Source organism: Heterodontus francisci, chromosome 7, assembly GCF_036365525.1.
Source record: "Heterodontus francisci isolate sHetFra1 chromosome 7, sHetFra1.hap1, whole genome shotgun sequence".
NCBI lineage: Eukaryota > Metazoa > Chordata > Chondrichthyes > Heterodontiformes > Heterodontidae > Heterodontus > Heterodontus francisci.
In genome coordinates, this window is record NC_090377.1 from 17,094,461 (window position 1) to 17,107,700 (window position 13,240).

The 13,240-nt window shown below is 47.1% G+C and overlaps 1 protein-coding gene across 1 annotated transcript in view; it reads right to left on the reverse strand.

The window, feature by feature from the left end:
* Window positions 1-13,240, reverse strand: part of slc15a2 (solute carrier family 15 member 2) — a 134,131-nt gene that overhangs the window by 64,100 nt on the left and 56,791 nt on the right. The window contains exons 7-9 of the mRNA XM_068034852.1: window positions 3,996-4,086; window positions 923-1,000; window positions 91-173 (exon numbers count right to left, since the gene is read on the reverse strand). Coding sequence (XP_067890953.1) covers window positions 91-173; window positions 923-1,000; window positions 3,996-4,086 — 252 coding nt within the window. The remainder of the gene's footprint in view (window positions 1-90; window positions 174-922; window positions 1,001-3,995; window positions 4,087-13,240) is intronic.

A 13,240-nucleotide genomic window follows, 5' to 3' on the forward strand; every position in this document is an offset into this window, starting at 1 on the left:
AATAAATAGCTTCTAAAAATAAAGCAATATTTGGGAATTTGGATTCACTATAAGGAAGGATGATGACTAAATCATTCCCTAGGCACTTACCCCAACACATCTACAGACGTCAAGCAATATATTTCCCTCTGGCGGAAGTTTTTTGTACATCCCATTTCCGGATATGAACACAACTAAATAAAAGGGAAAAATAATCAAATGAATATTCACATTTCACAGCAATCTTTCCTTGTCCTTCATCTCTGTATTCCCTTGTCACCACTCTTCCTCTTCCAAATGGGAACCATTGGGTAAATAGAGTGTTGAACTCAGTGACAATTTCCCAAACCCATGATCACCACCACTTAGAAGGACAAGGGCAACTGGTGCATGAAAATGTCACCACCTTCAAGTACCCCTCCAAGCCACATACCATCCTAACTTGGACATATTCCGCCATTCCTTCATCATTGTTGGGTCAAAATGCTGAAACTCCCTACCTACTTGAGGGACTACATCCAAATGGACTGCAGTGATTCAAAAAGGTGGCCCATCGTCCTCTCAAGGGCAACTAGGGGATGGGTGATAAATGCAGCCTTGCCACCGATGCCCACATCTTGAGAATGAACAAAATTAACTCTGATTCCATGGCACAAAATAACCCTAAATTGGCTCAAATTTGTAAATCATCGAGGCCATGGAAATATCTGATGCAAGAATCTGGAACTGTCATGCTGTCCATGAAGCACTTCTGAGGTTGGGGTGAAGGCATGTTTTTGGTGTGGGCCGAGGAAACATTACTCTGCATTTATTCTGTGCTTCAACTAACACTAAACTGCCTGACATTGTGTATGAGAAAAAAGGGATATGCTGGATTATCCCAACGGCAACAAGCACAGAATGCAACCAAGGAAGACTTGCTGAGCGTGGTATTATATCTTACCTAATGCAATCACCATCAGTGCTGCAGGAACGCCAAAGGCAAGGGCATAACAATCTCCTCCAAAACACTGCACGTCAGCTGGAAAACACAACTCAATGTCAATGAGGGTGGATATACTGCATTACCATTGCAGTGTCAATTACTACCTGAGCAGCATGATATGAGAACCCCAAACAGAGAGCAGAAGGTTCTACCCTATCATTGCATCATTTCAAAGCTAAGTGGATTAACAGTTAAAACACTCATGGCCAATGCAATGTCATGGTTTCAATTCAGTTGCCTGAGCAGTTTGGAGAGGAATTTTCCAGTTTTTTCCCTTATTGGCCCTGTGCTTTCTCAGGGGAGTTTTTTTTTCTCCTCCCAGTAGTTTACACACCTGCAAGGGGGCTGACAAATGCCCAGTCATGAGGATCCAGGCATCATGAGTGTGGGGCAGGCTGGTCTACTCCTGCTGTCATTTTCGTACGGTCTTATGTTAACCTGCAGGAGACAATTTTGTTCTACTCATTATAATCTAGGCTGACACTTCAGTGTTGCACTGAGGGAGTGCTGCACTGTCGGAGGTGCAGTCTACTGAATGAGACTTTAAACCAAATTCACATCTATTATGCCCAAGATTTGGGTGGATGCTAAAGATCCCAGGGCATTATTTGAAGAAGTCAACTAACCCCACCAGAGAAACATTAACTTGTTATTCATCTGATTTGGGACTTTACTGTGGATAAAACGACTGTTCTGTTTGCCGACATAACTGAATAATTCAGCTGAGAAATCTTCATTCAATGATCAGAATTCTAAAGAGAAATTGTACTGCTAACAGACGTGAATTTGAATACAGCATTTGGAAGATTTTATTTTCTCAGCTGAAATGGTGGTAAGCATAACGGGGGTTGGGTAGGTGGGTCTAGGCTCAGTTGGCAAAACTTCGACAATATAAAAGCAAAATGCTGCGGATGCTGAAAATCTGTAATAAAAACAGAAAGTACTGAAAATACTCAGCAGGTCAGGCAGACTCTGTGGACAGGGAAACTGAATTAATGGGGGAAATTTTATGTTCTCCCCCATGGTGGAATGGTGGGGGGGGGGGCAATAATGCCCAATTAAGGACTTCATCTGGCTGCCTCAATTAGACGAGCGCTGGGTGGCCCTGTCGCCGTACGGGAAGCACGGCAGGAAGAACCGTGCGGGCTGCTTGCCGGCACCAGGGTAGAGGGGCGTCCCTTGTTAAAAGGCATTTAGTGCCTGAACGAGGGACCCGGCATTGGGAAGGGCGGGGGCCCACTGAGAGCCACCCTCCCACTCTTGCTGCCAACCCCCTACACCTCCTCCCCAACGACCACCACCCCCCACGAGACCCCTCCCGCCCTCACCTAACTGTTGCCTGGGTCCAGCGCACTCCTGGGCCTTGGGTAGGTGCTCCATTGGCAGCAGCCACTACCTCTGTGATGGCGCTGCTCAGTTAAAGAACTGCCGGCCTCTGATTGGCTGGCAGCTCTCAGAGGGCAGGACTTATGTTGCCGGGGTCCTTGATCCTGTGGAAGGCCCGCCACTGGGCAGTTAAGTGCATAATTGGCACTTGATTCGGCGGGCCTCCCACAGAAGAGGTGACACGGGGTTCTCGGTGTCGCCTTTGACGGGCGTTGAGACCCCCGCTGCCTGGATAAAATCCCAGCCAATGTTTCAGGTCAATGACATTTCATCAGAACTGAAAAAAGTTAGAGATGTAATAGGTTTTAAGCAAGTACAGAGGCAGGCAAATAGGAGAGGGGAGGGGAGGAAAAGAACAAAAGGGAAGGTCTGTGATAGGGTGGAAGGCAGGTGAGAATAAATGCTAAAAAAGATGATAGTGTAAGGCAAAAAGGTGGTGGTAACAGGACAGTAAAGAAACAAAAGATGTTTCTACAGGAGGTGTTAATGGGAAAATGCCATTACCAACAGTTGCCGTCCAAAAACAAACAATGGGAGCAGAGATTATGATCTGTGATTGTTGAATTAATGTTGAGTCCAGAAGGCTGGAAAGTGCCTCATGGAAAGATGAGGAGCTAATCCTTGAGCTGATGTTGAGCTTCACTGGAACAGTGTGGGAGGCCGAGAACAGAGACGTCAAAGTGGGAGCAAGGTGAAGAAATAAAATGGCAGGTGACTGGAAGCTTGGGATCACACTTGTGACTAAACGGAGGTAGTCTGCAAAGATGTCATTCAATCTGCTTTTAGTCTCCTTGACACCGGGTGAGGTCAGGATTGGTCTCAACTGTGGTAATATGGCCTTGCACAGCTCACTCATAGAAAATAGCTACTTGGCTCACTCTTTCATAACGCCAATTAGGGTTACAATTGTCAAAAACACGTTAACAAGTGCCTCATTTTTCAAGGGGCACAAACAATAAACTGTAAATTATAAGTAAATGAAAAGAAACTTAACAAATTAAATCAAAATGTGGTTCATCGGGTCAATGATGCACTCCAGTCCCCTCTGATTGCAGAAGGCCTCAAGCATACCGATGGGCACCATGCGCTCCCTCTCCAGGGACTTCCCAGCGTGGACACAGCAGTGGAAGAGGCAGGCAGTCAGGCCGAACGACCCCCTCAACCGTGCGCTACCTGGACTTGTGAATGGTCAGATTGGCCGGGCCCAGGGCCTCCCAGGAGGAGGTCCTTGGACTCACCCACTTCCCTCCACAACAGGCGGACAAAGATCAGGAGTGTGGGACTGAAGTGCAGTCAGAAATTGAGGAGTAACCCCTTCAAAACAGTGGAAGAGGGGCTGCAACTTCTCACACTCTGTGTGAATATGAAACATGGGCTCAACCAGGCTGCAGAAATTGCTACTTGGCTGATGTCCTGGAGGACTGCTAATAACTGCCATCCCTGTGACAATCTCCCAGTATGAGTCATCTTGGTTACAACAATGGGATGTGAGACATGTATTGAGAAGAAGTGTGGTTAAGGAGTGAGTCTTTTCTTATGTAGATTCCTTCAACTCCCTACAGGGCAACAAGTTACATCTCACAACCACTGGACAATCGAGAAAACTTAACAAAGATCAAATAGAGAATTCCAAACCTGCACTGACCTCTCAATATGGGAGTGATGATGGTTGAGAGTAAACTTCCTGCATTAATGGACAGGTAGAAGAAAGAGAAGAACCTCCTTCGTTCATAAGTCTAGAATATAGCAGCAGAAATTTGGAAAAAATGAATTAGTGCTATATGTACCAGACTGAGCAAATGCAATATATATATATTTTTTATTTACTTCTGGCATTTGGACATCGCTGGCTAGGCCAGCATTTATTGCCCATCCCTAATTGCCCCTGAGAAGGTGGTGGTGGTGAGCTGCCTTTTTGAACCACTGTAGTCCTTGGGGTGTAGGTACACCAACAGTTCTGTTAGGAAAGAAGTTCCAGGATTTTGACCCAGCGACAGTGAAGGAACATCTATATCGTTCCAAGTCAGGATGGTGTGTGGCTTGCAAGAGGTGGTGTTCCCATGCATCTGCTGCCCTTGTCCTTCCAGGTCAAGGTCATCCAGCATACGGCCCACAGGTCAGGATCTGGCCACCAAAGGTTTCCATCCGGCTCGCAGGTGTAAACTGCACCCGGGCCATTCCTCATCCTCACCGCGGCTCCGTGACTGGAGATGGGAAATTTCCCATTGTCTTCTTCTTGCAAACTGGCCTTTTTAAAAATATCACGCTGTCAGTTTCACAGCTGACAGTTGCTGAAGCAGGAACACGCTTCCCAACAACGGACAGAGTTGGGGTTTTCCAGTTTTTTTTAAAAGCTCGCCGGAAAACCCCATATCTGTTCCAAGTTGGGAAGCACATTCCTGCTTCAGCAGATGTCAGCTGTGAAACTGACAGCGCTATGTTTTTAAACAAACCAACCAACCACGAAGCTGCTGTGCTGAGTGATCCTGCTCCCTGCAACTGTCATAGAGGGGAGAGAGAGAGAGAGAGGGGAAACAAAGTTAGAGAGGGGGAATAAAGAAAAAGAAAGAGGGGGGGAATAGAGAGAGGGGGGACAGAGAGAGAGAGGGGCAGTGGGACAGAGAGGGGAGGAACAGAGAGAGAGGGGGACGACAGAGACAGACAGAAAGAGAGCGGGACAGAGAGAAGGGGATGAATGGGGGGAGACAGAGAGGGGGGTTGGAGAAAGAGGGAGACAGAGAGGGGGGACAGGGAGAGAAAGGGGGGACAGAGAGGGGGGATGCAGAGAGCGAGGATGACACAGAGAAGGGGGAATACAGGGAGCGAGGGAGAGAGACAGAGAGACAGACAAGAAGTGTTAGGACAGACACTGATTACTTGTGCAAGCAAAGAAATGCCAGGTATTGCACTGAATGAGCGTCCAACATAGTGAAGAGAAAGTAAGTTAATCTTCTCATTTAAAGCTTCTTCACAAAAATGCACATTAGTTCAGTTTATGGTCAATGGAAAAAAACCAGGATGTTGATACTGGGGATTCAGCGATGGTAATGCCGTTGAATGTCAAGGGGAGATGGTTAGATTCTCTCTTATTTGAAATGATTATTGCCTGGCAGTTGTGTGGCACAAATGTTACTTGCCACTTATCAACCCAAGCACGGAGGTTGTCCTGCTGCATATGGACATGTGCTCCTTCAGTATCTGAGGAGTCGCGAATGGTGCTGAACATTGTGCAATCATCAGCAAACATCCTCACTTCTGACCTTATGATGGAGGGAAGGTCATTGATGAAGCAGCTGAAGATGGTTGGGCCTGGGACACTACCCTGAGGAACTCCTGCAGTGATGGTCTGGGACTGAGATGATTGACCTCCAACAACCACAGCCATCTTCCCTTGCGCTAGGCATGACTCCAACCAGTGGAGAGTTTTTCCCCTGATTCCCATTGACTCCACTTTTGCTAGGGCTCCTTGATGCCATACTCGATCAAATGCTGCCTTGATGTCAAGGGCAGTCGCTCTCACCTCACCTCTGGAGTTCAGCTCTTTTGTCCTTGTTTGCATGAAGGCTGTATTGAGGTCAAGAGCTGAGTGGCCCTGGCGGAACCCAAACTGAGCATCACTGAGCAGGTTATTGCTGAGCAAGTGCCACTTGATAGCACTGTTGATGACGCCTTCGATCACTTTGCTGATGCTCGGGAGTAGACTGATGGGCGGTAATTGGCCGGGTTGGATTTGTTCTGCTTTATGTGCACAGGACATACCTGGACAATTTTCCACATTGCCGGTGTTGTAGCTGTACTGGAACAGTTTGGCTCGGGGCGCGGCATGTTCTGGAGCACAGGTCTTGAATACTATTGCCGGAATGTTTTCAGAGCCCATAGCCTTTGCAGTATCCAGTGCCTTCAGCCTTTCCTTGATATCACGTGGAGTGAATTGGATTTTCTGAAGACTGGCATCTGAGATGCTGGGGACTTCAGGAGGAGGCCGAGATGGATCATCCACTTGGCACTTCTGGATGAAAATGAATGCAAATGCTTCAGCCTTGTCTTTTGCACTGATGTGCTGGGCTCCCCCATCATTGAGGATGGGGCTATTTGTGGAGCCTCCTCCTCCTGTCAGTTGTTTAATTGTCCACCCCCAATCACGACTGGATGTGGCAGGTGCTTAGATCTGATCCGTTGGTTGTGGGATCGCTTCGCCCTATCTATTGTATACTGCTTCCGCTGCTTGGCATGCAAGTAATCCTGTGTTGTAGCTTAACCAGGCTGACACCTCATTATTAGGTATGCCTGGTGCTGCTCCTGGCATGCCCTCCTGCATTCTTCATTGAACCACGGTTGGTCCCCTGGCTTGATGGTAATGGTAGAGTTGGGGATATGCCGGGCCATGAGGTTACAGATTGTAGTTGAGTACAATTCTGCTGCTGCTGATGGCCCACAGCACCTCATTGATGCCTAGTTTTGCATTGCTAGATCTGTTCAAAATCTATCCCATTTAGCATGGTTGTAGTGCCAAACAACATGATGGTGGGTACTCTCAATGTGAAGATGGGCCTTTGTCTCCACAAGGACTGTGCGGTGGTCACTCCTACCAATAATGCCATGGACAGATACATAGGTAGATTGGTGAGGACGAGGTCAAGTAGGCTTGTCACTCTTGTTGGTTCCCTCACCACCTGCCACAGACCCAGTCTAACAACTATGTCCTTTGAGACTTGGCCAGCTCCCTCAGTCATGGTGCTACCGAGCCACTTTTGGTGATGGCATTGAAGTTCCCCCAACCACAGTACATTCTGCGCCCTTGCTACCCTCAGTGCTTCTTCCAATTGGTGTTCAACATGGAGAAGAACTGATTCTTCAGCCGAGGGGGAGAGGGAGGCGGTAGGTGGTAATCAGCAGGAGGTTTCCTTGCCTATATTTGACCTGATGCCATGAAACTTTATGGGGTCCGGAGTTAATGTTGAGGACTCCCAACGCACCTCACCCCCGACTGTATGCCACCGTGCCGCCACCTCTGGTGGGTCTGTCCTGCCAGTGGGACTGGGCATACCCAGGGATGGTGATGCTGGAGTCTCGGCCATTGTCTGCAAGGTATGATTCCATGAGTATGACTCTGTCCAGTCGTTGCTTGACCAGTCTGTGGGACAGCTCTCCCAATTTTGGCACAAGCCCCCAGCTGTTAGTAAGGAGAACTTTGCAGGGTCGACAGGGCTGGGTTTATCAGACACAGTCGATGCAATACATACCAGACCCAGTCAATGCAACATATACCAGACTGGATCAATGCAATATATATAGCTGACGCAACTAATGCAATATATACCAGACTCATTCTATGCAATATATACCAGACCCAGTCAATGCAATATACATCAGACTGAATCAATACAAAATATACCAGACAGAATCAATTGTTATAAGTGCTTCTATATTTTTAAGTATTTTTTGAGGACTCATGTATTTTAGGGATGGATATTGGTTTATTTTGGGAAAACTGAAAAGACTCCATGGATGGGTTTTTACCAGGGTCACTAAGAGGTCTGGCTTTGAAAATGAACAGTTACTGGAAGGCACCTGTTTTCAAATAATTACCCAGCAGGGGTTGTTTTTTGACTTGCGGAAGATGTTTACAGAGAAGTGACAGATCAAGATTTATAGAGGTCAGGAGGCTTGTCTCTTGTGATATTATTTTGGTTTCACTTTGGACAGTGAGTTGGGATATGGACAATGGTTTGAAAAGTCAGTTGGAGAAACCTTGCCAAGAAGAACAAACCACCCAACTCAGTCTGTTCCAGCAGCTTGGAAAAAGCCTGCCAGTTTTCCATCTCTCGAAGAGCTGAAAAGCAAATATAAGAAGCAGAAGAAGAAACTGTTGCTGCATTCCTTCAGTAAGGCCTGTCTCTGAAGCCTCTGTTGCTGAAATTCGCCTGGAAGGCCTACCTAAACTGATCTTCAATGTCACCTGAAAAGAGGTGTTGGAGGTTTTGAAGCGCATTAAGGTGGATAAATCCCCAGGGCCTGACCAGGTGTATCCTAGGATGCTATGGGAAGCAAGGGAGGAGATTGCTGGGGCCCTGGCAGAGATTTTTGTATCATCGTTAGCCACGGGTGAGGTACCGGAAGACTGGAGGAGAGCTAATGTTGTGCCTTTATTTAAGAAGGGCAGCAGGGATAAGCCAGGGAACTACAGGCCGGCGAGCCTTACATCAGTGGTGGGAAAGTCATAGGAAGGGATTCTGAGAGACAGGATTTATATGCATCTGGAAAGGTAAGGTCTGATTAGGGAAAGTCAGCATGGCTTTGTGCGTGGGAAATCATGTCTCACGAATTTGATTGAGTTTTTTGAGGAGGTGACCAAGAGGATTGACGAGGGCAGGGCGGTGGACGTTGTCTACATGGACTTTAGCAAGGCCTTTGACAAGGACCCGCATGGTAGGCTGGTCCAGAAGGTTCGAACATATTGGATCCAGGGTGAGCTAGCAAATTGGATATAAAATTGGCTTGGTGATAGGAGACAGAGGGTGGTAGTGGAGGGTTGTTTTTCAGATTGGAGGCCGGTGACCAGTAGTGTGCCATAGGGATCAGTGCTGGGCCCTCTGTTGTTTGTCATATATATTAATGACTTGGATGTGAATGTAAGGGGCATGATTATAAGTTTGCAGATGACACCCAAATTGTTGGTATAGTGGACAGTGAAGAAGTTTGTCTAAGGTTGCAACAGGATATAGATCAACTGGGAAAGTGGGCAAGGGATTGGCAAAAGGAATTTAACGCAGACAAGTGTGAAGTGATGCATTTTGGGAAGTTAAACAAGGGCAGGACAAATACAGGGAATGGCAGGGCCCTGGGGAGTGTTGTTGAGCAGAGAGACCTTGGAGCGAGAACAACCAGAGTTGTTATCTCTGGGTTGTTGCCTGTGCCACGTGCTAGCGAAGAGAGGAATAGGGAGAGAGAGGAGTTGAACACATGGCTGCAGGGATGGTGTAGGAGGGAGGGTTTTGGTTTCCTGGATAATTGGGGCTCTTTCTGGGGTAGGTGGGACCTCTACAAACAGGATGGTCTTCACCTGAACCAGAGGGGTACCAATATCCTGGGGGGGAGATTTGTTAGTGCTCTTCGGGGGGGTTTAAACTAAATCAGCAGGGGAATGGGAACTAAATTGTAGTTCCAGTGTACAGGCTGTTGAGAGTAGTGAGGTAGGGGATAAGGTTACAGGGACGCAAGAGGGCACTGGCAAGCAAGAACTTGGTTTAAAGTGTGTCTACTTCAACGCCAGGAGCATCCGGAATAAGGTGGGTGAGCTTGCAGCATGGGTTGGTACCTGGGATCCTGATGTTGTGGCCATTTCAGAGACATGGGTAGAGCAGGGGCAGGAATGGATGTTGCAGGTTCCGGGATTTAGATGTTTCAGTAAGAACAGAGAAGAGGGTAAAAGAGGGGGGGGTGTGGCATTGTTAATCAAGGAAAGTATTACAGCGGCAGAAAGGACGTTTGAGGACTCGTCTACTGAGGTAGTATGGGCCGAGGTTAGAAACAGGAGAGGAGAGGTCACCCTGTTGGAAGTTTTCTATAGACCTCCGAATAGTTCCAGAGATGTAGAGGAAAGGATTGCGAAGATGATTCTCGACAGGAGCGAGAGTAACAGGGTAGTGGTTATGGGGGACTTTAACTTTCCAAATATTGACTGGAAATACTATAGTTCGAGTACTTTAGATGGGTCTGTTTTTGTCCAGTGTGTGCAGGAGGGTTTTCTGACACAGTATGTGGACAGGCCAACCAGGGGCGATGCCACATTGGATTTGGTACTGGGTAATGAACCCGGCCAGGTGTTCGATTTAGATGTAGGTGAGCACTTTGGCGATAGTGATCACAATTCAGTTAGGTTTACCTTAGCGATGGGCAGGGACAGGTATATACCGCAGGGCAAGAATTATAGCTGGGGGAAAGGAAATTATGATGCGATTAGGCAAGATTTAGGATGTGTAGGATGGGGAAGGAAACTGCAAGGGATGGGCACAAACGAAATGTGGAGCTTATTCAAGGAGCAGCTAATGCGTGTCCTTGATAAGTATGTACCTGTCAGGCAGGGAGGAAGCTGTCGAGCGAGGGAGCCGTGGTTTACTCAAGAAGTTGAAGCGCTTGTCAAGAGGAAGAGGGCGGCTTATGTTAGGATGAGACGTGAAGGCTCAGTTAGGGCGCTTGAGAGTTACAAGCTAGCCAGGAAGGATCTAAAGGGAGGGCTAAGAAGAGCAAGGAGAGGACACGAGAAGTCATTGGCGGATAGGATCAAAGAAAACCCTAAGGCTTTCTATAGGTATATCAGGAATAAAAGAATGATAAGAGTTAGAACAGGGCCAATCAAGGATAGTAGTGGGAGGTTGTGTGCGGAATCAGAGGAGATAGGGGAAGCGTTAAATGAATATTTTTCGTCAGTATTTACAGTAGAAAAAGAAAATGTTGCCGAGGAGATTACTGAGATACAGCCTACTAGGCTAGATGGGATTGAGATTCACAAGGAGGAGGTGTTAGCAATTTTGGAAAGAGTGAAAATAGATAAGTCCCCTGGGCCAGATGGGATTTATCCTAGGATTCTCTGGGAAGCCAGGGAGGAGATTGCAGAGCCGTTGTTGTTGATCTTTATGTCGTCATTGTCGACAGGAGTAGTGCCGGAGGACTGGAGGATAGCAAATGTTGTCCCCTTGTTCAAGAAGGGGAGTAGAGACAGCCCTGGTAATTATAGACCTGTGAGCCTTACTTCGGTTGTGGGTAAAATGTTGGAAAAGGTTATAAGAGACAGGATTTATAATCATCTTGAAAAGAATAAGTTCATTTGCGATAGTCAGCACGGTTTTGTGAAAGGTAGGTCGTGCCTCACAAACCTTATTGAGTTTTTCGAGAAGGTGACCAAACAGGTGGATGAGGGTAAAGCCGTGGATGTGGTGTATATGGATTTCAGTAAGGCGTTTGATAAGGTTCCCCACGGTAGGCTATTGCAGAAAATTCGGAAGATGGGGTTGAAGGTGATTTAGAGCTTTGGATCAGAAATTGGCTAGCTGAAAGAAGACAGAGGGTGGTGGTTGATGGCAAATGTTCATCCTGGAGTTTAGTTACTAGTGGTGTACCGCAAGGTTCTGTTTTGGGGCCACTGCTGTTTGTCATTTTTATAAATGACCTGGATGAGGGTGTAGAAGGGTGGGTTAGTAAATTTGCGGATGACACGAAGGTCGGTGGAGTTGTGTATAGTGTCGAAGGGTGTTGTAGGGTACAGAGGGACATAGATCGGCTGCAGAGCTGGGCTGAGAGATGGCAAATGGAGTTTAATGCGGAGAAGTGTGAGGTGATTCACTTTGGAAGGAGTAACAGCAATGCAGAGTACTGGGCTAATGGGAAGATTCTTGGTAGTGTAGATGAGCAGAGAGATCTTGGTGTCCAGGTACATAAATCCCTGAAAGTTGCTACCCAGGTTAATAGGGCTGTTAAGAAGGCATATGGTGTGTTAGCTTTTATTAGTAGGGGGATCGAGTTTCGGAGCCACGAGGTCATGATGCAGCTGTACAAAACTCTGGTGAGGCCGCACCTTGAGTATTGCGTGCAGTTCTGGTCACCGCATTACGCATTATAGGAAGGATGTGGAAGCTTTGGAAAGGGTGCAGAGGAGATTTACTAGGATGTTGCCTGGTATGGAAGGAAGGTCTTACGAGGAAAGGCTGAGGGACTTGGGGTTGTTTTCGTTAGAGAGAAGGAGGAGGAGAGGTGACTTAATAGAGACATACAAGATAATCAGAGGGTTAGATAGGGTGGATAGTGAGAGTCTTTTTCCTCGGATGATGATGGCAAACACGAGGGGACATAGCTTTAAGTTGAGGGGTGAAAGATATAGGACAGATGTCAGAGGTAGTTTCTTTACGCAGAGAGTAGTAGGGGCGTGGAACGCCCTGCCTGCAACAGTAGTAGACTCGCCAACTTTAAGGGCATTTAAGTGGTCATTGGATAGACATATGGATGAAAATGGAATAGTGTAGGTCAGATGATCGGCGCAACATCGAGGGCCGAAGGGCCTGTACTGCGCTGTAATGTTCTAATTCTAATACATAGTTCCCTGAAAGTGGCAACACAGGTAGACAGGGTGGTGAAGAAGGCGTATGGCATGCTTGCCTTCATCGGCCGAGGCATTGAGTACAAGAGTTGGGACGTCATGTTACAGTTCTACATAACGTTGGTTAGCCTGCATTTGGAATACTGTGTGCAGTTCTGGTTGCCGCACTACAGGAAAGATGTGATTAAGCTCGAGAGGGTGCAGGAAAGATTCACAAGGATGTTGCCTGGTTTGGAGGGCTTGAGTTTTCAAGAGAGATTGGATAGGCTGGGTCTGTTTTCCCTGGAGCGAAGGAGGCTGAGAGGGGACATGATAGAGGTATATAAAATTATGAGAGGCATAGATAGGGTAGATAGGCAGAGTCTGTTTCCCATGGTAGGGGTGACTAAAACTAGAGGGCATAGATTTAAGGTGAGGGGGAGGAGGTTTAAAGGGGATCAAAGGAGTAAATTTTTCACACAAAGAATAGTGGGTATCTGGAATGAGCTGCCTGAGGAGGTGGTGGAGACAGGAACAGTAGCGACATTTAAGAGGCATCTGGACAGGTACTTGAATGAGCAAGGCATAGAGGGAATTAGCAAGTATTGAACCCAAGTGTTTTTGTCTGTCTTTTTTGGAAAGAGCTCTAAAATGCAAATCCGTTTATTTTTCTGATTAACCGGTATATGTATGTGTGTGTGTGTCAGGGCTGGATATTAAGGAGCCCTCAATGTCAGGATCCATGGCGAGGGGACACCTGAAAATGGCCTTGGATGAGGCCCGTCACAGACCTCAACACCGGCAGAGCCTGGCCTGAT